Raw genomic sequence first — 22,316 nt, 5'->3', positions numbered from 1 at the left:
GGATGATCTGACTGTACCAGTTTCTGATGGGTGTAGTGGGTCAAAAATTGGAATGTGCAATTTGTCTGTTTGATGCTACCATATATACATGCACCAGCAAAGGGGGTCTGCTTGGAAAATGTAGTAAGGATGCATATTCGAAAGCTCTTGCGGTTCTCACTCTAGGCATCTCTGGCTGAATAGATAACTTCATGTGTCAAGAACTTCATTGGAGTAGTGTAGACATACCACACTTCGGATTGGGAACATTAAGGTTAAAAGATAGCCTGAGTGTGTTTGTGCTAAGACTGCTTGAGGAAACAGTCAAGGTCACATCTCAAGGCTGTAGTTAGAATGAGCATTGGCAGAAGCAATCGGTGCAATACTGCAACATTGCTGCTAGCTACAGTGCTCAGTAAGTAGAACATGATCTGAGAACATGGCTGTGGGTGGTATGTGCCCAACCAGAATAGGTTTAGATGTAAGAAGTGTCCAGGCAAAATGGGCAGAGTAACTGTATAAATGTTATGCAGGAATGATCATGATTAAAAGCTGATGAAACTAAGGGAAGTACATTTTATGCTGCTTAGAATATGAAAGACACCTGACTGGGAAGAGGCAAGACCTGAAAATGTGTTGCTGGAAAAGCGCAGCAGGTCAGGCAGCATCCAAGGAACAGGAAATTCGACGTTTTGGGCATAAGCCCTTCTTCAGGAATGGCATTCCTGAAGAAGGGCTTATGCCCGAAACGTCGAATTTCCTGTTCCTTGGATGCTGCCTGACCTGCTGCGCTTTTCCGGCAACACATTTTCAGCTCTGATCTCCAGCATCTGCAGACCTCACTTTCCCCTCCAAGAGGCAAGACCTTCCTACAGAGTTTATAATATCATCAACATTTATGAAATACATGTGAAATAAAAATTATTACACAGGGAGAACAAGGACAGAGAGCTCAGAGGGGCTGACTAGAATCTTCTGTGGGGACCTAAAGCGAACCTGTATTTAATAGACGGTGTTGAGATTATACTTTAATTCCACTATAGCCATAATGGGGGAGGGGTGGGGGGAACGGAGTTGGGGCGTGTGGTTGGGAGTGGGGGGCCGGAGTTGCATAAGTAGAAATTTTTCCTGTTAATGCAGAAGAGGCATATGAATCCATGTGTTAGAGATTGCAGAAAACATTTAGAATTTTTAAAAATCAAATCATAGGAGTACGTAAGGGGAAGTGTGTTATAGGGAGAGGAATAGAAGGTGTCACTCACAGGGCTGGATGAAGAGGGTGCAAGTTATTGGAGCTAGCAATGAGCCTGTTGAGCTCCAATGGCATATTTCGGCTGTGTAAACTCAGCATTACATCAGGAATAAAGCAAGTTATGCATTTATACTGCATCAGGTGGAGCAGGTGTACAGCCTGTTGTGTTGTTGACTTAAGAGTACTGCCAAATGGACCACAGAGTACCCAGGCTGACCCCATAGGCCAGGACAGCCACTAGGTATACACGGAAAAGGAGTACGTCCAAAACATACCCAATCTGCAGCCATTCCTTGGCGATATCTCTGCACTCATCCCTCTTCTCTAGGAATTGGCGAATTGCTGAGATCTCGTGCAGGATGTTGTCCACAGTGAGGAGTGAGTCTGCCTGAGGTAAGCTGGAGCTAATTGGTTTCTCGCAGTCTGTCCCATTCTCACAGGCAAAGTGATTCAGCTGCACTGTCGAGATACAGACAAAGAAAGAAATCACAGTTGCTCTGTTTAAAATCCATCTATGGCCACAACTCCTCCTTAACTTTGTAATCTAATCTGACCCTACAACCCTCTGAGATATCAGCATTCTTCCAATGCTTGCCTCTGGAGCATTCCCAGTTTTTATCATCCTTCCATGGGGTGGCCATGCCTTCAGCCACCTAAGTCCTGAAGGTGGAATTTTCTCCCTAAATCTCCAAACCCTTCTCTCCTTCTTTAAGCCACTCTTTGAAGTCTACCTCTTTGGCCAAGTTTTGGATTACCAATTCCTGATGGGGGCCCAGAGTCAAATTTTCTCCTCGATAACCTGCCTGAGAAGCAGATGTTACAGGTGCTGTGCAAATGCAAACTGCTGCTGGGGGACTCTTTAAGTGTCCCAAAATCCGTGTAGCTCAGGTGTTAAAACATAATGTGAGACCCTGACCTGCAAAAGTTAAAAAAAGGCCTTTCCATTTATATCACACCATCCATAACTCAGGACATCCCCATGGTGCACTAGCTGTCAGGATGCATGAGTCAGTCTTGATGTATCAATAAGAATTCACTGGCCATCAGTTTCATATTTCACAAGCCCAGGTGCCCCTCTGTGACATTTCTGCTCAATTTTACCCCAGCTTGCCCTGGCATTCGTTCACCTACCCGTGCTGCCCTTTCTGTCCCTGGCATTATCTGGTGTTCCACTGTGGCGATGCATGGAGTGGAACTGAGTCTTGTTCCGGAGACAGAGCAAGACCGTGGCTTTGTCCAGAATCAAACTCCTCACCCACTCTGGCACGTGTGGCTGGAGGTCCTGCTTGTGGACCAGTCGCACAATGAGAATGGTCTCAGTCAGGCTGATCACCAGCAAAGCCATGCAAACCACAAAGTATACACCTGGAATGGGAAGGGGGCAAGGGGAGAGAAGAATAGAATTTGGTTACTGAAATAATCAACCATTGAGCATGAAAGTGAACCTTTGAGCAGTGACGGGAGAAAGTGAGGACTGCAGTTGCTGGAGATCAGAGTCAAAACGTGTGGTGCTGGAAAAGCACAGCCAGTCAGGCAGCATCCGAGGAGCAGGAGAGTCAATGTTACGAGCATAAGCTCGCATTCCTAATGAAGAGTTTATGCTAGAAACGTTGACACTCCTGCTCCTCGGATGCTGCCTGACTGACTGTGCTTTTCCAACACCACACTTTTTGACTCTGAGCAGTGTCAATGAGTTGGAGGCAGAAAGTGGCAACCGGTAAAACTCAAAACAGTGTTGGAGCAACTTACTGCAGATGCTGAAATCTATACTAAAAACAACAAATGCTGGAGATTGCATCGGGTCAGGCAGCATCATGGTGGCCGAGTGGTTAGCACTGCTACCTCACAGCACTAGGGACCTGGGTTCGATTCCAGCCTTGAGCGACTGGCTATGTGGAGTTTGCATATCTGTGTGGGTTTCATTTGGGTGCTCCTGTTTCCTCCCACAATCCAAAGATGTGTAGGTCAGGTGAATTGGCCATGCTAAATTGCCCATAGTGTTCATGGATGTTTAGGTTAGGTGTATAGTCAGGGTAAATGTAGAGTAATAGGGTAGGGGAATGGGTCTGGTGGGTTACTCTTCAGAGGGTCGGTGTGGACTTGTGAGGCCAAATGGCCTATTTCCACACTGTCGGGATTCTCTGATCCATGGTGAGAGAGCAAGCTAACATTTCAAGTCTTGGTGACACTTCATCAACTCTGATGAGGTGTCTTTGAGCCTCGAAACATTAGCTTGCTGTGTCTCCATGAATGTTACCTGACCTGCTGTGACCTCCAGCATTTGTTATTTTCAGATCAAAAACAGCAAAAGGATTATAGTTAAACAGCATTATGCAGTATATAGGCTGCATAGTCCACATTAAAACGTGAACTGCAGCAAACCAAACTCAAGACTGAAACTTCAACAATGTCTCCCTTGAAAGCAGAGTGATAATTTCATTAGCAATGTGTGAAGGATGCACAAATGAGGTAAGTAAAGGCAGTCATTGACTGTAATGGAGCCCCCATTGTGAGAAAATAGGGGATACTTAAATATTATATTTCTGACTAGTATTAATGATAAACGATGGAGCCAATTTTAAAATGGTAGTGTGAGAGTCTTCTGATTTGTTTCATATGCTTTAAATTTATCTTGTATTCCTTCGTGGTTTGACTAGAGAGCAAGAGGAAACAAAGATGTGCCTGTGTCAGCACAGGGCTAATTCTTTCAGTCCTTAAGGGCCGTAGAATCATTGTGGCACTGGAGGAAGACTTTTGGTCCATCAAGCCAATGCTGGCTGTCTGGAGAGCAGATTGTTGAGTTCTATTCCCCTGCTCTCTCCCTATAGTCCTGATGATTTTATTTCCCTCAATTCATACATCATCTCCACCTTCCCATTCTCACAGGCAGAGAGGCCCAGTTTGTTACCACTCATTGCTTAAAAAAATCCTTCTTCACATCCTCCCCATGCATGCCTTTTGCAGAATCCTAAATCTGAGAACCCTTGATCTTGTTCCATCAATTAATGGGAATTTTTTTCTTTGTCTTTTATCTAAATCTGCCATAATCTTATATATCTCTATCAAATATCCCCTCAGTCTCCTTTGTTCTAAGCAGAACAAGTCCATCTTCTCCCACTGAACATTCAAGGTAAATGTCCACGTCAGTGGAGCCACTCTGAATCAGAAGGCTCTCAAAGTACCATTTTAAAATTGGCTGAGGCTAGACAGGGACATGGTTCCTAAAGAATTCCATGGCACTCAAAATTAAGCAGATGGGTGACAAAATATCGATTTGTAATCCAAACATAGAACATAGAACATAGAAAAGTACAGCACAGAACAGGCCCTTTGGCCCACGATATTATGCCGAGGATTATTCCTAATCTAAAATAAAATAACCTAACCTACGCACCCCTCAATTCATTGCTATCCATGTGCTTGTCCACCAGGTGCTTAAATGTCCCTAATGGCTCTGCTTCCACCACTACAGCTGGCAACGCATTCCATGCATTCACAACTCTCTGCGTAAAGAACCTAACTCTGACTTCTCCTCTATACCTTCCTGCTATATCTTAAAACTATCGTGCCAGTCAATCCTGCCCTGGGTGAAAGTCTCTGGATATTGACTCTATCCATGTCTCTCATTACCTTGTACACCTCAATCAGGTCACCTCTCTTTCTCCTTCTCTCCAGAGAGAAAAGTCCAAGCTTAATCAACCTCTCTTTGTAAGATGAGCTCTCGAGTCCAGGCAACATCCTGGTAAAACTTCTATGCCTCTCCAAAGCCTCCGTATCTTTCCTATAAAAGGGCAACCAGAATTGGACACAATATTCCAAGTGTCGCCTCACCAGGGTTTTGTAGAGCTACAGCAAAACTTCGCAGCTCTAAAATTCGATCTCCCGATAATGAAAGCCAAAACATCGTACGCTTTCTTAACAACCCTATCCACTTGGATTCCTGATTCCTGAAGAAGGGCTCATGCCCGAAACGCGATTCTCCTGCTCCTTGGATGCTGCCTGACCTGCTGCGCTTTTCCAGCAACACATTTTCAGCTCTGATCTCCAGCATCTGCAGTCCTCACTTTCTCCTATCCACTTGGGTGGCAACTTTGAGGGACCTATGCACTTAACACCAAGATCCCTCTGTTCCTCCACACTGCCAAGAATCCTGTCTTTAATCCTATATTCAGCATTCAACTTCGACCTTCCTAAATGCATCACTTTGCATTTATCCAGGTTGAACTCCATCTGCCATTTCTCAGCCCAGCTCTGCATCCTGTCTATGTTGCACTGCAGCCTGCAATAGCCCTCAGTACTATCAACGGCACCTCCAACCTTTGTGACATTGGCAGATTTACTAACCCACCCCTCAACCTCCTCATCCAAATCATTTATAAAAACTACGAAGAGCAGAGGCCCAAGAACAGAGCCCTGAGGAACACCACTCACCACTGACCTCCAGGCAGAATACTTTCCATCTACAACCTCTCCCTGCCTTCTGTCAGCCAACCAATTCTGAATCCAGACAGCCAAATCTTCCTGTATCTCATATCTCCTGACTTTATGAATGAGCCTACCATGGGGAAGCTTATAAAATGCCTTGTTGAAGTCCATATACACCACATCCTCAGCTTGACCTTCATTGACCTGTCTCGTCACCTCTTCAAAGAAACCTATGGGGTTTGTATGTAGGACCCTGAGGGATGCTGGAAATCTGAAATAAAGGTAGACATTGCTGGAGAAACTCACGAGAGCTGGCAACGAGAGAGAGAGAGAGTAACCATGGCAAAATTTCGAGTCTAATATTACTCTTCTTCAGGACTCCTCTTTGCTGTTTTTATGAAGGCTGTACTTGTACCAATGATTAGACAACGTAGTTAAGTAGCTATGACCTTCCCTGTTTGTGTTAACTATTAATTAACTCTTGGGATTGCTTAGCTATGAGATTTGTTATGAAATGGTCTTGACTGGCCATATAGCTTCCTTCTGATCTATAACAACTCTATGATCAGTAGGTCTCTGTTTCCAGGATACAATTTCTAATGCCGGTTTTCTCTTGAAAAGGTTTCATGTCCAACATTCTGTATTTAACCAAACACAGAATACAGTCAAAGGCACAAGTGGAAGGAGTTCCTACTTACCTATCAGTGGAGTGCCGATAGCTGTGGCCGGAAGAGTGTCAGACACGATGATAAGGAAAACAGAATATCCCAGAAGAAGAGTAATTTTAAATGACACTCTCTCCCCACTGTCTGGAGGCAAATAAAACCCAATGATGTCCATGACCATAAGGAAGATACTGGGTAACAGCAAACTAACCGCATAGAACAAAGGACGTCTTCGAATGACGAGCTAAGGTAGAGCAAGAGAGAAAGATTGTCATGAAGATATCATAGCTAAAGTTATGTGAAACTGCACAAAACTCTAGTTAAACCTGCCAAACTCTGGTCAGATCTCAGTGCCAATCATTAGGAAATATATGAAACAAACAAAAACAGAAATTGCTGGAAAAAGTCAGCGGGTCTGGCAGCATCTGTGGAGAGAAAGCAGAGTTAACATTTCAAATTCAGTGACCCTTCTTCCGAACAGGAATTTGGAATTAGGAAAGACACTGACTTTACCTGAATGATTACTGGACTTCAAGGGTTAGGTTATGAGGAAAGACTACAGTAACTAGGATAGTATTGGTGGAATTGGGAAGGTAAAGATTGATTTAACTGAGGTTTTCAGATATTAGTGGGAACTGAGGGATAGACATACTTAAAAATTACAGCTGGATCTTACTGGAACACTTACATATGATGTAAATTTGATATCTGCAATGGAAATAGATGTTAAACCAATAGTTAATTTTTAAATCTGAAATCAACAGGTTTTCTTTTGTTAATCAAATGGATTAGGGCAGGAATGTGGAATTAGATCATAGGTGAATGATGATCTAATTAAATGATGGGACTGGCTGCAGGGACTAAGTGATCACCTCATGTTCCAATGTTCCTGACTTCAAAGAAATCTCAACCTCTTTTCCCCATGAAACATAAAGACATAGAAAATAGGAGCCAGAGAAGGCCATTTGGTCCTTTGAGCCTGCTCCACTCATGGGTGATATACCAACATCACTCCCCTGTTCTCTTTTTCTCCTCATTAGTCCCCTCTTTGGTGCCTTTACCACTCAGAACTGCATCAAACTCTTTCTTGTGTGATGACACTATGACTTTAAGAGTTTTTTTTCCTGTTTCTTTTATGAAGAGAGGTTGAGACGGAGATGCTGACCGGATGTTTACACCAATCAATAGTGATTGCACCGTTATCTTTAGGCTAGCTTTTCATTCAAGATTTTTTAAAAATTGAATTCACCGTCTAATATGGTGGGACGTGAACTTATCTCCCCAGAACTTTAATCTGAGGTTATTGGCTATAGTGACATTACCACTATCCCCTGCCTCCCTTATACAGAGCAAAAGCTAATCATAAAGTATTAAGCAAGAAGAACTTACAAAAAAGCGCATTTCTGCATAGCCCACAGACAATCCTCGTTCAAGGTTAAACTCATTGAACTGGGTGTCGACATAAAGAAGTTCCCATTCACCTTGATTCATGAAAACACTTCTGTCGTATTTCACAAGTTCAGCAGATCGCCACAGGGAGATATTAATATCTTGGACTGGAAATATTAAAGCAAAACAGTTGGGCAACTTGTATTCTCATTTTAGAAAATGACACTACAATCATTTAAATCAATTAATAAAAGGTGCTTAGACATTTCACAGAAGTGTTATCAAACAAACGAAGCCACAAAATAAGATGTAAGGGCAGTTGGCCAAAAGCACAGTCAAAGAGGTAGCTTTTAAGAAGCATCATTAAGAAGAAGAGAAAGGTGAAGAGGAGGAAAGGTCTACGGTGGGATTCCTGAGCATTAGGGCCAAGACTGCTGAAAGAATGGGCAGCTCAGAGTCAGGGAGGTTTAACTGAAGGAATATAGTGATCTTAGACTGATGCAGGGCTGGAAAAAAATCACAAATAAAGGAAAGGATGAGAACTGGAGAAGTTTAATGAAAGGATGAGAATTGACCTGGAGTCAATTAGGTCAAGGAACAGTTAGTAACTGGTGAACAGTGTTGTGGTACACCTTGAAGTGGGTGCGGTTATGCATCATAAGATTGAGACTTTCTGATGTGAGGAACCAAACAGATATGTGTACACGTTCTCCCATTTTGTAACACTGCCAACCTATTTGTTGGATGATGTATGAGCCAACCTATTTGTTAACCAATCCCACAAGTGCAACTGGGACCTTGCTATTTATTTATTAGTATGTATAAGGAGACGAAGAACACGTGAATAGGAGTGTGTATGATCTTTAGACTTGAGTATGATTAATCCTATTTACAAACTGACTGCTGTGTTTCCTAAATTATGACAGCCACCTTTGCTTCAGAAGTCCTTCAATTACTTTAAAGGTTTTGGAAGGCGCTATGCCAATGCAGGTTCTCTAATTCTCTTCTGGCTTATTGAATTTTTCATTCTGACAGAAAATTCTCCAAACCTGTGTTTCTGTTGAGTGACTCTGTGAGTCAGAAACACAGAAAATGGAACTGACTGTTGCCAACAAAATCACGTCAGGGGTTAAAATGAGCTAATCTAGTAAAGTTAATTAAATTTACAGTACATAATTAATTTATATAATGTACTAGAATGACTATAACATAATTAATAAATTATAACACAATTAACAGAATATTAAAAAATCCTATGCATGACAAGCAAATCCCATCAGCATCGTCATGGATTACTTCATAACTTTTCTAGAAAAATAAATTAATGTCAAACTTTTCACAACTATTGCGTTGGTGCAAAAATGTTGGCCATTTATGTAACATTTTAATAGAATTAAAATTATCAAATAATAAAATTTCTTCCCTTGCACACATTCAACTGCAAATATTTAATTTGTGGCATTGGATTAAATCTAAATCTGAAGGATAGGTTCAAGAATTCTGTACTTTGCAACATAAACAGATACATACTGAATAACCTAATTATCTGAGTTTTAAGTGCCTTCAATGAAGAGCAAAGTTTCCCTTCTTAATGACATATATTTACTTATCCCTCCTGCACAGCTTTGAACTATCTGAATTATGTCATCCGATGATTTTTTTCTTCCAATGTTGCTAACTACGTGTTTGCCTGAAGTTCAACTTTGAGTTAAAAAGAGAGGGGGAGCTGAATAGGCTGGAATGTTTTTTCACTAGAGCACAAGGTGTTAAGAGGTGACCTTATAGAGGTTTATAAAATAATGATGGATATAGATGAATGACAGGTGTCTTTTCCTGAGCGTGGAGATTTCAAGACTAGGTGGCTTATTTTTAAGGTGATAGGAGAAAGATTTAAAAAAGATGTGAGTGGCAGATATTTTACTAACTGAGTAATGTGCAATAAACTTCCAGAGGAAGTGGTGGATGTGGGTACAGTTACAATGTTTAAAGGAAGTTTAGACAAGTACATGAATAAGAAATGTTGGAGGGATATGGGTTAAGTGCAGGCAGATGGGTGTAGTTTAGTTTGGAATTATGATCGGCATGGTATGTTGGACCGAAGGGTCTGTTCCCGTATTGTATGACTATGTGACTCTATAATTTAATAACATCACCAGCAGCATGTGTAGTAAATATAAGTGTTCTTCCACAATGGTCACACAAGAAAGCTTTGTCATTATGTCTTATTTATAACACACACTCGTCACACCTATGGGTGTAATGTTTTCTCTGTTCTTTTTTAATAGTAGACACATTTGAACTCCTTATTCATCCTTATGATGAGGTGCAGTGGCAAAGTCCCTGCCTATGAGCTAGAAGTTTGAAGTTAAACTCCCACTCCAGGACTTGGTGGCTATTCACTCTGAAATCAAACAAGCTGAACATCACCTACAAAACGTTCCAACATGTGCCAATAGCAGCCGGCAAGTGCAAGAAGTATTCCTGATTAGTCATGTGTTAGAGAGACTTTCTACCACTATCTACAGTTTCAGATTGGAAGTAAGTTCCAGATGTAAGTGTTTATTTACACTTACATGTCAGATGTGAATGTTGCTACAGTAACTCAGACTTCCTTGTGGGCTTGTTGGCTGATGGGGGTTGAAATTGGTGGCAATGATGGAGTGTTCTGTTCCTGTTCTAGCTGGGGAGATTCCGAACCTGCCCCAATGCAAGTCACAGAGCTCCGGGTCAGGCCTGCCTTCAGGCAGGGAATTCGTGAAGAAGGTCAGTTGTCCTCGCCCATTCACTGAATGGGTCGCAAAAGTGGTTGAAAATTTTGCTTAGCCAGAAGTAAAGTGATCTATTATGAACGATGAAAGGTGATTAAGCATTATAGTCTAGAAAAGTAGTTAAAAGAGGAACTAGATCAAGCTCTATATAATGTTAACATAGTGGAGATAAGGTCACAGAATCACAGAAGTGTTTTGGCACAGAAAAGTGGCCATTTGGCCCATTGTGCCTGCACTAGCTTGTGAAGTGAGCATCATTATTAACTAGTGGAATCTTTTGCTTTTTCCCCAGAATCTTACTAAAAGTAAGACAAGCTCGTAAGACTTGAGGAAATTAAACAAATGAAAGTAAGTTTAAAATTTATAATAGAAACATGATGCCTTATCTGTAAGGTGATAAATAGATAGCTTAAAGTCAACTGTATGACTAGAATATAATAAATGTTTGTCATAACGTAGCAGAGAAAATGCATGGTAGGATTGGTGATCAACAGCATGAGGAATACATTTCAAAGTGCTGAATTTCCTGCTTCTTGATGTTGCTCATGTTTCTATTGTCAGCCTATTTTCCACTGTATTTCCAGCTATAGGTTCATTAACATACCAAACTGCTCTGTGGTCTTGGGAATTTTATCTGAAATAGTTTTCCGTCTGTTTTAGATGGTGTGAGATGTCATGATTGTTAAGAATCTTCCACCATCAAGAGGTGATAATTAGGTTAACTCCCGTAACATACAAATGAGGTGTGGGTCACATAGCCCTGAGGAACTATTTTGAACTTTTATTATAGCACCTGCTATCTACGTAGAAGCACAGGGACTTGTGTGTCTGGACTCAAGCCTGGCAACTCATACAATCTGCAGCATGCTTTCCTTAGCTTGCCATACTGCGAAAGGACAGAGCTCAGGAAGATGGTGACTGAAACCTTTATATCACGTGCCATGACCTGGTGATGCCATCATGAACATGACCCTTTAAGGTACATAATGTACCTGCTGTGAGAAACAACGCAACGCTAGACAGGAATGATCCATTTACATGAGGGTTTTGACCCAGTGCAAAAGATTTCCTTGGCTCGTCTCTTCATATTTCACTTCAGTTCGAGTCAAAAGTGTTTCTCTTGTCCCGTTCTCCAAATTCTCACAGATCACAGCAATTAAAGACTATTGTAAGCACCAGCCGGTTTCATAACAGTTTCTACCCTACTGTTGTTAGAATACTGAATGGACTCACAAACTCTTAACATTTGCCTGTACCTGTGTTTCTGTTTTTGCTGCTGTTTACCTAATATTTACTTATCAATGCTACTTAACTCTGCGATCTGCCTGTATTGCTCACAAGACAAAGCTTTTGACAGTGCTTTGGTACACGTGGCAATAAATTCAATTTAATTTTTAACATCATCTGTTACTTACTGTTGTGTAGCCAACTTGTAAACGTGAATGTGCAGTTTTGGACATCAAACGGGAAGTTATAGATGTCCAGGCTGCAAGCGGTAACTACTTGGATGGGTTTGTAGTTTTTCACTCGCCCTTCATGGTCAACGTAGACGTACGGGATATCTGGTGATTTACCTACATCAACACTACATGAAAATACATGTTTCAATATATGGCCACAAGGACTAGTTGAGGTGCATTGCTGCATTTAAGGAAAGATGAGGTAAACACAATGATAGAAGGATTGGGTGATAGATTGAAATGAAATAGGCAAAACGAGGCATATGTGAGGTTGGATTGTGCACTCTTGATGCATTGCTATCAGCTCAATTCAACTTTGTAGATGGCCGCTAGAGGCTTATGGGAAAATCCTGAATAGAAATGCCAACCAGTTTTACTCCATTCTTCAGTTCCATGCATCTATGCGTAGCAGCTGCAGGTGAGAATTCTTTACCACTCAGAGCATTTCTATAATGCAGCAAAATGCCCAAACGTGCTTCCTAGGACAGGGTAGGACAGGTTGGGCTGAGTCAAAAAGATGCTCCAGGAAACACCTTAAAGGAGGAGGAAGAATGTAAGTGTTGGAGGAGGGGCTGAGTGAAGAGCTCAAGTGAGGGAATTTCAGAGCTAGAAAGGCTTTGTCACTATTTGTAAAACAATGAAAGTAGGAGGGCTCTTGTAGTGCAGGGTAGTGTCCATACCACTGAGCCTGAAGGCCTGTGTACCATAACATCTTTGAACACATTGATTAAATAAAATTCAATTGTGAAAACAGGAAATTGTAAAAGAATCCAGAGTGGGAGTTCATGAATGAGCTGGAGAAGGTGTCAGAGATGTTCCTGAGTCCCAGTGCTTATATTGAGCAGCCTGCCTGCTAAGCATCCTATCCGGAAGCACCATGACTTGGTACGGCAACTGTTGTGCAACTGTGAGAAACTACAGAGAGTTGTGAATACAATCCAGACTATCACATAAACCAAGCTTCCATCCAATGACCCCCATCTACACTTCTCACTGCCTTGGGAATGCAGTCAACTTACTCAAAGATCCCTCCCATCCTGGTTGTAATCTCTTCCAACATCTTCCATTAGGCAAGAGATACAAAAACTTAAGCACACGTACCAATACATTCAAGTACAGCTTCCTCCCTGCTGTTATCAGACTTCTGAATGGACCTCTCACATTTTAAATTTAATGTTGATCTTGTTCTTTGTGCACCTGCTCTGCGGTTATAACATTGTATTCCTTGCTCTGTTCTATTACCCTAATGCACTTTATATGATATGATCTGCCAGTACTGCACGCAAAACAAAACTTTTCCCTGTACCTAGGTAAATGTGACAATAATTAATTAAGTCAAATCAAATCAAAATGCTGAAGATAATTGAGATATTCTAAGAACTACCTTGCTCCTCAATATCGGTAAAGTTGTCTCCAAATCTTATGGGAAGAAAGGAATGTGAAATCATAGTGCACGTTCTGAGATCTTAATGTCAAAAAATCTTTAATCAATAACAAATATTCTCTGAGCATAAGATGAAAAAGAATTGAAATTGAACGAATAAAAGCGATCAAACTTTCTTTAGTAAAATAGAGCTTAGAAACCTTGAGAGACAGGATTCAAAAATACCCAGCTGAATCAAAAGTATCTTTGATACCCACACTAGATACAAGTTTTCTCTTACCCCCACTCTGTTTTTATTAAAGGTAAGATTACTTACAATTCATTTATTAAAATGTCTGGCATCCATACGTTTGCGGTGGGAATTGATATCTGCTTGATGTCATCAAAGTCCTTGGGATTCCACATCAAGAATTCATCTGTCCAAATCTAAAAGATGTTGCAGAATCTGTTAGACTGAGGCTGTGCACTGTTCCACGCAAATATTCTACCTACTATTTAGGCAAGGGGCTGGATTAACAAGGTATAGAACTCAATATTCAGATAATTCGAGTATGTATCCCGACTATGTGGGAATTCAACTTTGTTGGGGTACATTTGAGTAAATTAACTGATGCTTGGTAAACCTCATATCTGGTGAAAGGTATTAATTTTTAAATTCATTTCATGGGGTGTGGGTGTCACTGGCTAGACCAGCCTTTATTGCCCATCCCTAGTTGACTGAAGAGCAGTTAGGAGTCAGTGGCATTATTATGGATCTGGAGTCACATGTAGACCAGACCCAGTAAGAATGGCAGAGTTCCTTCTCTAAAGGAATGAAACAGATGGGTTTTTACAACTTCAACAATGGATTCATCATTAAGTCAATATAAACGTTGAACCAGGTGTGGTGGATGTTGATCTTTTTTGCAATGGAAAAGGAGTTGAACTAGTTCCCGAATGTGACAAATTGTATCAGATTGATGTGAAATGTGCAAGCAAAGGAACAGCATAATATTGAGGAACGGGCAGAATGAAACATGGAACTCCTGACTTAAAGTAAATTTCTATCTACCTTATCTCTACATATTAAACTGAACAAAAATGGCCCAATCACAAGTTAGTTGCACATTCTTACCTGTCGGTACCAGATATAAGTAGTTAGAACTTGATTTTTCTCATCCTGAAATTAAACAAATGACATAATTAACCAAAGTTATGAGTGAGGAAGGAGTGATCTTTAGGGTGGAATCTTCGCACCTACCTGGAACATTTAGAAGAGTTGGGGGGGTGGGGGTGGGGGGTGCAACTGAATTGGGCAGGTGGCAAAAGTGTAGTTTCCCGAGAGCTAGTTAAGTGTAGTTTCCCCAGAGCTAGTTAAGTGTAATTTCCTGAGAGTTAGTTAAGTGTAGCTTCCCGAGAGCTAGTTAAGGTTTGGTTTTAAGTTCCCGGAACCTTTTAGGGTGGGTTGGCTCGTGATTGGGAACCTCTGAGTAACCGGGAACAGAGCAGGAAACGTCATTGTGACTGCGTTTTCATTCTTAGAAGTATGTAGATATTACAAGCACAACCTGCCAGCTTTTACCCAACCCTGGTTAGAACTAAACAGTTTGCTAGATCATTTCACAAGGGCAGTTGTTGGTTTGGGTTTGGAGTCACATGTAGGCCAGACTGTGTAAGCATGCAAAGCTTCCATGCCTAAAGTACATCCAAGATCCAGGTGGGTGCATGCAAGCTTATGGTTAGTGTTTCTTTTCTAAAAAAAAAGACTGTTTTGTCTTTTTAATTCTGGATTTTTAAAACTGAATTCCAATTCATATGGTGGAAATTGGAATTTGCACTCTCCAGGTTTCTAGTTCAATAACTGAATCACTTCAATACTATAGCCTTTCATGTCAGCCAGGAAAAGCCTTGAAGCAGAAATAGTTAATCATGAGAGACCACTTTGGAGATTCATCAAAAGCCAATTGAAAAATTGCAGTCATTTAGGCAGCACCATTTTGTTTTATAGAATCCCTACAGTGTGGAAACAGGCCACACCAACCTTCTGAAGAATACCCAGACCCATTCCCCTCCCCTATTATTTTACAATTACCCCTGACTAATGCAAGTAACCTACATATCCCTAAACTCTATGGCAATTTAGAATGGCCAATTTACCTGACCTGCACATCTTTGGACTCTGGGAGGAAGCCAAAGCACCGGAGGAAACCCATGCAGACACAAGGAGAACATGCAAACTTTACACAGACAGTCACCCGAGGCCAGAATTGAACCTGGATCCCTAGTGCTCTGAAGCAGCAGTGCTAACCACTGAGCCATTGTGCTTTGAGGGGCTGAGTGGCCTCTTACTGTGCTGTACTGTTATGTTATTCTGTGATTTATACAATAACATCCCTGACCTCAGGATGCCTTGAAATATTTTACAGCCTTAGAAACACATGTTGATGTAGTTGCTATTAAATACAGAGGAATTCATGGTGCAGAGTTCAGAGAGGTTGGGAGTACATACCACATTCAGGATCGCATAAACCATGACGTCAATGGCCACTGTTGTTGTTTTCCTCCAATCTCGTACAGGGCGGACTCCCTTGGAATAGTTGGTCATGAGATAGTTTGAAAGCTGGAGTAAACTTGGTCTTGGACCTGCTGTTCGGTTTCCACTTCTCCGTCCTGACAAAGCAAAACTCGGAATTGTAGGTGTATCATTAAGAAAAAGAGAGAACTTACAGAGGGGACGAGAAAAATACACAGTTTTGGGGGAAGAGCTGGAGTGTGAAATGAACTGCACTGCAGTTCAAAAGATCCAGCACAGACCTTAAAGGGCTGAATGGCTTCTTTCCATGCTGTACTGTTGTGTTATTCTGTGATTTATTCAATAACATTCCTGACTTCAGGGTGTCTTGAAATGCTTTACAGCTTTTTAAATACTATTTGAAGCAGTTACTATTAAATACAGAGGAAACACGGTAAATCTTCCACAGCAGCAATGAGATAATGACGAAGTAATCTGTTTGGCTCATGGATAACTAATGAAATGAATTTAGATTTATAACTCTAATCATGCTCAAAAATGGAGTACTCTGTGGAATGGTAAAACACACATACAGGGATCTTCACATTTTCTGACTCTGTTGAATAATATTATTGTATGATTATTAGCCACAATATCTGTCACAATCTATGGGTGGCACGGTGGTTAGCACTGCTGCCTCAGATACGTGGGTTCAATTCCTGCCTCAGGCGACTGACTATGTGGAGTTTACACATTCTCCCCGTGTCTATGTGGGTTTGCTCTGGGTGCTCTGGTTTCCTCCCACAATCCAAAAATGTGCAGGTTAGGTGAATTGGCCATGCTAAATTGCCTATAGTGTTAGGTGTAGGGGAATGGGTCTGGGTGTGTTGCTGTTCGGAGGGTCGGAGTGGACTTGTTGGTCCGAAGGGCCTGTTTCCACACTGTAAGTAATGTAATCTAAAAACCTTCATTTCTGCTATTTTGTAGTCTCACTGCAAACGGTCTCTGGGAAAATCACGCTGGATCAGTCATATGTGCTGTTTTAATGATGTTTGTTTGGATAATATTTTTGGGAGTGTTTAACGTAATTAATATTGAGTGTCTGAGGTTGAGTTAGTGGAAAAAGTAACAATACTTTGAAATTTGCCAGTTCACCAGTCGCCAACGATTAAAACCAAGAGTGCCAGAGATAAACCTGGTGAAGTTAGATAATTGTCCATCATAAATCATTGGTGTGTCTATTTATATTTTATTGTTTAAAAACAGTCAGCAAAAATGCAATGGAGCTCTGCAGGTCTATCAAACTCCACACATTATTTTTTGCCTCGCGATAACTTAAATCACAGGAAATAAAAGGATCACATTGGTGCTAGATCCTATAATATTGGAACAAGTGCCTACAGTACTAGCAGAAATTGCATTCCAAAGGGAGTTGTAAATATGCAGTAGAAACCAGGTACTTCATAAAACATTATAAGTTAATAAAGTCTTCCACTCAATCAGCCAGCAAAGAAAAGTCTTTCGAAAGCATGGACTGAGAAACTATCAAAAGGGAATTTTCATTAATAGGTGGTACAGTGATTATGTTTCCGGACCAGTAGTCCAGAGGACTTGACCAGTTCTCCCCAAGGAATCTGGGGAATTTAAATACTGTTCATTAAATGATTCTGGAAAGAAGCTAGATATTAGAGTTCTTGTGGTGCAGTGGTAATGTCCCTTATTTGAGCCAGGAGAGGCCCAGGTTCAAATCCAACCTGCTCCAGAGGTGTGTAATACCATCCCTGAACAGGTTAATTAGAAAATATAAAAAGTGGGTACCAGTGATGTGCATGGATTGCCATTAAAACATCCACCAGGTTCACTAAGTCTTGTGTGGAACATAATTTGCCATCTTTACCCAGTCAGGCCTCTTTAATATGTAGCAAATTCCACATTTCATTTCACACTGTCAAAATTACACTGGTGAGGATACTCGTCAAGAAATGGATGATAGAGAATTGGCAGCTCACTTTACACCGCATCCATCAATCCAGCCCTGTAATTTTCTTTCTCTTTGAAGTCAATTAGATAGATAGTTACTCAGGTTTTTAATATACCCAGAATATATTACACACAACTGAATATTTTTGTTTCTCCATCACCAAATGACCTATGGTCTTTTTTCATCTACTAACTACACCAATAAAAAGTGACAGTTAACTGCATCTTCTGCAGCATGAGTACTTCAATCAACTTGCTCAGACGTATTACGACAAGCCTTCTAGAACATAAAACGTTACAGCCCATTACAGGCCCTTTGGTCCTCAATGTTCCACCAACCTGTGGAACCAATCTGAAGTATATCTGTCCTACACTATTCCATTTTCATCCATTTGTTTACCTAATGTTTATCCAATGCCTACTGGACAGGTGGAACTTGAACCTGCATCTTTTGGTCGTGAGGTAGGGACACTACTACTTTGCTCAGGTTTGAAGGTGGACTGTTAGTTCACCATCATTGATGACCAATGTCACCCATTCTTTAGCCTCCACCTACCCACCAATGTGGGTTTTTCTCAGTCTGTCAGAGAGCTATGTGCATAAGGTAATGAAGCTGAAGATTAGCTCCCAAGGAACCATGGAACCCATTCTGTCTAATCTGGATTGTGTGTCCAGCTCCATCAATACTGTAGTCATACAGCATAGTAGAGGCCCTTTGGCCCATCAAGTCTGTGCAAACATATCCAGCAGTAGACCCATATCCTTGAATGTTGTGATATGCTCATCCAAGTACTCTTTCAAGATTGTAAGATTTCCTGCCTCCCAGGCAATGCATTCCCACCACCCACTAAGTGAAAAATGTTTCCTCAAATCTCTGCTAAGTTCTGCACTGTTCCAACATAACCTCCCTGCTCTTATAATCTATGCCATGACTGATAAAGACAAGTGGCCTGTATGCCTTCTTAACTACAGCCACCTTCAGGGATCTGTGGACAAGACCCCAAGGTTCTTCTGCTCCTTGGAGCTTCTAGTTTTTTTGCCATTATTCGAGTACTCCTTTGGTTTGTTACACCTTCCAAAATGTATTACCTCACACTTTTCAGGGTTAAATGCTATCTACCCATCTACCTGTCTGTATCTTTCTGTAAGTTAAGAACTTCTTCCTCACTATTAGCCACTTGATCATTTTCTGTATCATCTGAAAACGTATTTATCCCCTTATTCTCTGCAATGTCTTTTATATTTATCATGAACAATAAGGGACCCTGTGGTATGTAACGGGACACTGGCCTCCAGTCACATAAACAGCCTTCTCCTGTCAACCCTGTGCAGTTTTGGGATCAACGTGTAACAGTGGCAAGTGTGAGAATTGGTCAATTTTTCTCTATCTAGCCCAGGTACAGTCAGCCTCAGCTGATAACAGCTAATCCAGCGTGGAAAATGAATGAATCTTAATCTTCCATCGCACACTGATCAATATGGAGCCTTTGGTAGTTGGATTAATTGGATTACCTTTCTTGTTACATATTTATTGTTACTGAAGTGATTTTGCAGTGATGTTCATGTACCAAATCCACCAACAGTGTTTGGAAGAGAGAAACTGCCAATAAATTGATAGCTGCTGGAACCATTCCTGGCATATTAAACTCCAGAGGGAAAATAAATGCAATTGGAGTTCAATTTAGACTGCTACCTTGTATCAATATATAATATTGCAGTAAATTGCCAAACATACATCACAGATGAAATGCATCTTGTGATGCACTGGTAGTGTCCCTCCCTCAGGGACAGAAGTTCCAGGTTCACGTCCCAGCTGCTCAGGAGGCTTATTTCAGCAGGTTGATTGAAATATCTGTATGGCAGGGTTGACTGCCACTTTTCTCAAAGATATATCTCAAGAGGGAAGTGAGCAGAAAAACCATGTTATAATCAAGGTGAATGTTGCGGACCAGCTCAAATTAAAATGACTGCTATTTTACCAATCACCATTAGTTGGTGACTTTAACCTCTGCAAATGGTCATATCTAATTTTATCATGGATTGTTGAGCCGCATGTATTTGTTACCATCTTCGGTAACAATCTCTGCTGAACAAACTCTAAAACTAAAATTTCACATAAAGCTCAAGTAGTTTAATTACACCGAGGATTCCAATACTTCTCGCCAATCTTTTATTTATCTGTTGCCTAGAAATCGATCGTTATTCTGCATACAGAGTGTGATTGAGGTGTATCACGGAACCATACAGTTGTGACTGTGCAGAAGAAGCCATTATGAGTTTGGACCAGCTTCTTGAATCAGTGTGTTGCTTTAAAGCCATCTCCTGCCTTTTCCCCATAAACCTGAATATTGATTCTATTTAAATAAGCTTCTAACAGTCTCCTGAAGGCATCAAATGAATCTGCCTCCCACACATTTCCAGACAATGCGTTCCAGATCCTGATTACTCAGTATGTAAAGGCTTTTCTCTCACACTACATTTCTTTGTTTTGCAAATGATCTTATATCTCTGCCTTCTTATTTAAAAATGGGAACAGTTTCTCCCAATTTATTCAGTCTGAACCCTTTGTGACTTTGAAAACTTCTTTCAAATTTACTCTTTGGCTTGTCCTCTCCACAGAGAATAGTCTCAACTTCTTTAAACTTTCTTCACAACTGAAGTTCCTCATTCCAGGAAGTATTAAACATTTTAGATGAATGTCAGCAAAGACTTTGTTGGTAACGCTGCTGTCTCGGTCAGGAGGTTGTGGCCTCAAGTCTCATCTCAGTAACTTCAGCACAGGGCTGATACCCCTCCACTGTGTTTTTGAGGGGAGTGGGGTCTCTGTCTAAGATGTCAAACAGTCTAGTCAAGTGGATGTAAAAGATCCCTTAGCACTATTCCCTAGCATAGTGATGCTCTTTCCAGTGCCCTGGCAACATTTACCACTCTACATAAAACAGATAATCCCCCGTTCATGATTGCACTGTTGTTTGTGGGAACTTGCTCTGTGCAAATTGGCTCTCGTTGTTTTTAGAATCATACCAGATCCACAATGCATATGTTTGCAATTATTATTTTATTAAACCGGGAAATGAATAATTATCCCATAGCAATGAAATTTACACAGCTTTGCTAGTTCTGATGTGTACTTGTTATTCAAGTTTACTGACTCGGCAAATTATCAATGAATGTGCTTGGTCTCTCGGTGGATAGGTCAATTGCTACGAGATTGTCGATATTGTTGCTCTGGAGTTACCAGGAGGGTGATGCTCCTACCTTGGGAAAATACACAAAGATTGAGAATCCATGTGTAAGGAACAATGGGCTGAAATCATCTGTTGTGTCAATCTATAACTTGCTTCACTGACATAATATCCTCTATATTATGCGCCATGATGTGGAGGTGCTGGTGTCGGACTGGGGTGGACAAGGTTAAAAATCACACAACACCAGGTTATAGTACAACAGCTTTATTTAGAAACACAAGCTTTCTGAGCACGGCTCCTTCATCCGCTACCTAAAAGCTAGTGCTTCCAAATAAACCTGTTGGACTATAACCTGGTATTGTGTGATTTTTAACTCTGGAGAAAGTGAGAACTGCAGATGCTGGAGATCAGAGCTGAAAAATGTGTTGCTGGAAAAGCGCATGGCTGAAGAAGGGCTTATGCCCGAAACGTCAATTCTCCTTCTCCTTGGATGCTGCCTGACCTGCTGCGCTTTTCCAGCAACACATTTTTCAGCTCTGATTTTTAACTGTGAGAAGAGAGTGGAGAACTGACCTCCCAATAAATCCATTTGTCAGTCTTGTTCCACGTATATTTGTCCACAATGATTTCATTTTTATTCTGTTCTATTCTGGCACTAATGGTAAAGAATAAAGAACAAAGAACAATTTAGCACAGGAGCAGGTCCTTACCTACTAAAGTCTACACCGACACATAATGTCTTTCTAAACTGAAAATCTTTGCCTCTATGCCGTCTGCATCCTTCTATTCTCTGCCTATCATGTATCTGCCAAAATGCCTATCATGTATCTTAAATGTTGTTATTGTACCTGTCTCCACCACCTCCTCTGGCAGCACATTCCAGGTATTTACCACCCTCTGTGTAAAAAAAACCTGCCTACCCCCTTTTACTTTACACTTATGTCCCCTAGTAATTGACAGCTCTATACTGGGAAAATGACTCTGACCATCCATTCTATCTATGCCTCTCAGAATTCTGTAAACCTCTATCAGGTCAGCTCTCATCCTTTGACGTGAAAAGTGTAAACCAACAGAGTTTATCTTATTTCTCAAAGCTCATACATCGCAAACCAGGCGACATCCTGGTAAACCATTTCTACCCTCTCCAAGGCCTCCCAACCTTCTGGTAGCATGGTGACCAGAACTGTACACAATATTCCAAATGTGGCCTAACTAAAGTTCTATACAGCTGCAGCATGACTTGTGAATTTTTATACTCTATGCCTGACTGATGAAAGCAAACATACTGAATGTCTTTTTGACAACCTTATCCACTTCTTTTGCCACCTGCAGTGA

The 22,316-nt window shown here is 41.0% G+C and overlaps 1 protein-coding gene across 1 annotated transcript in view; it reads right to left on the bottom strand.

The window, feature by feature from the left end:
* Positions 1 to 1,406: 1,406 nt before the first annotated feature.
* Positions 1,407 to 22,316, bottom strand: part of htr3a (5-hydroxytryptamine (serotonin) receptor 3A) — a 32,649-nt gene continuing 11,739 nt past the window's right edge. The window contains exons 2-9 of the mRNA XM_060847014.1: positions 15,811 to 15,971; positions 14,437 to 14,481; positions 13,639 to 13,748; positions 11,894 to 12,063; positions 7,711 to 7,877; positions 6,355 to 6,565; positions 2,363 to 2,596; positions 1,407 to 1,690 (exon numbers count right to left, since the gene is read on the bottom strand). Coding sequence (XP_060702997.1) covers positions 1,407 to 1,690; positions 2,363 to 2,596; positions 6,355 to 6,565; positions 7,711 to 7,877; positions 11,894 to 12,063; positions 13,639 to 13,748; positions 14,437 to 14,481; positions 15,811 to 15,971 — 1,382 coding nt within the window. The remainder of the gene's footprint in view (positions 1,691 to 2,362; positions 2,597 to 6,354; positions 6,566 to 7,710; positions 7,878 to 11,893; positions 12,064 to 13,638; positions 13,749 to 14,436; positions 14,482 to 15,810; positions 15,972 to 22,316) is intronic.

This window comes from Hemiscyllium ocellatum, chromosome 29 (assembly GCF_020745735.1).
Source record: "Hemiscyllium ocellatum isolate sHemOce1 chromosome 29, sHemOce1.pat.X.cur, whole genome shotgun sequence".
Taxonomy (NCBI): domain Eukaryota; kingdom Metazoa; phylum Chordata; class Chondrichthyes; order Orectolobiformes; family Hemiscylliidae; genus Hemiscyllium; species Hemiscyllium ocellatum.
Note: the sequence above shows the minus strand (reverse complement) of the source record. Positions and strands in the feature narration are given on the sequence as shown.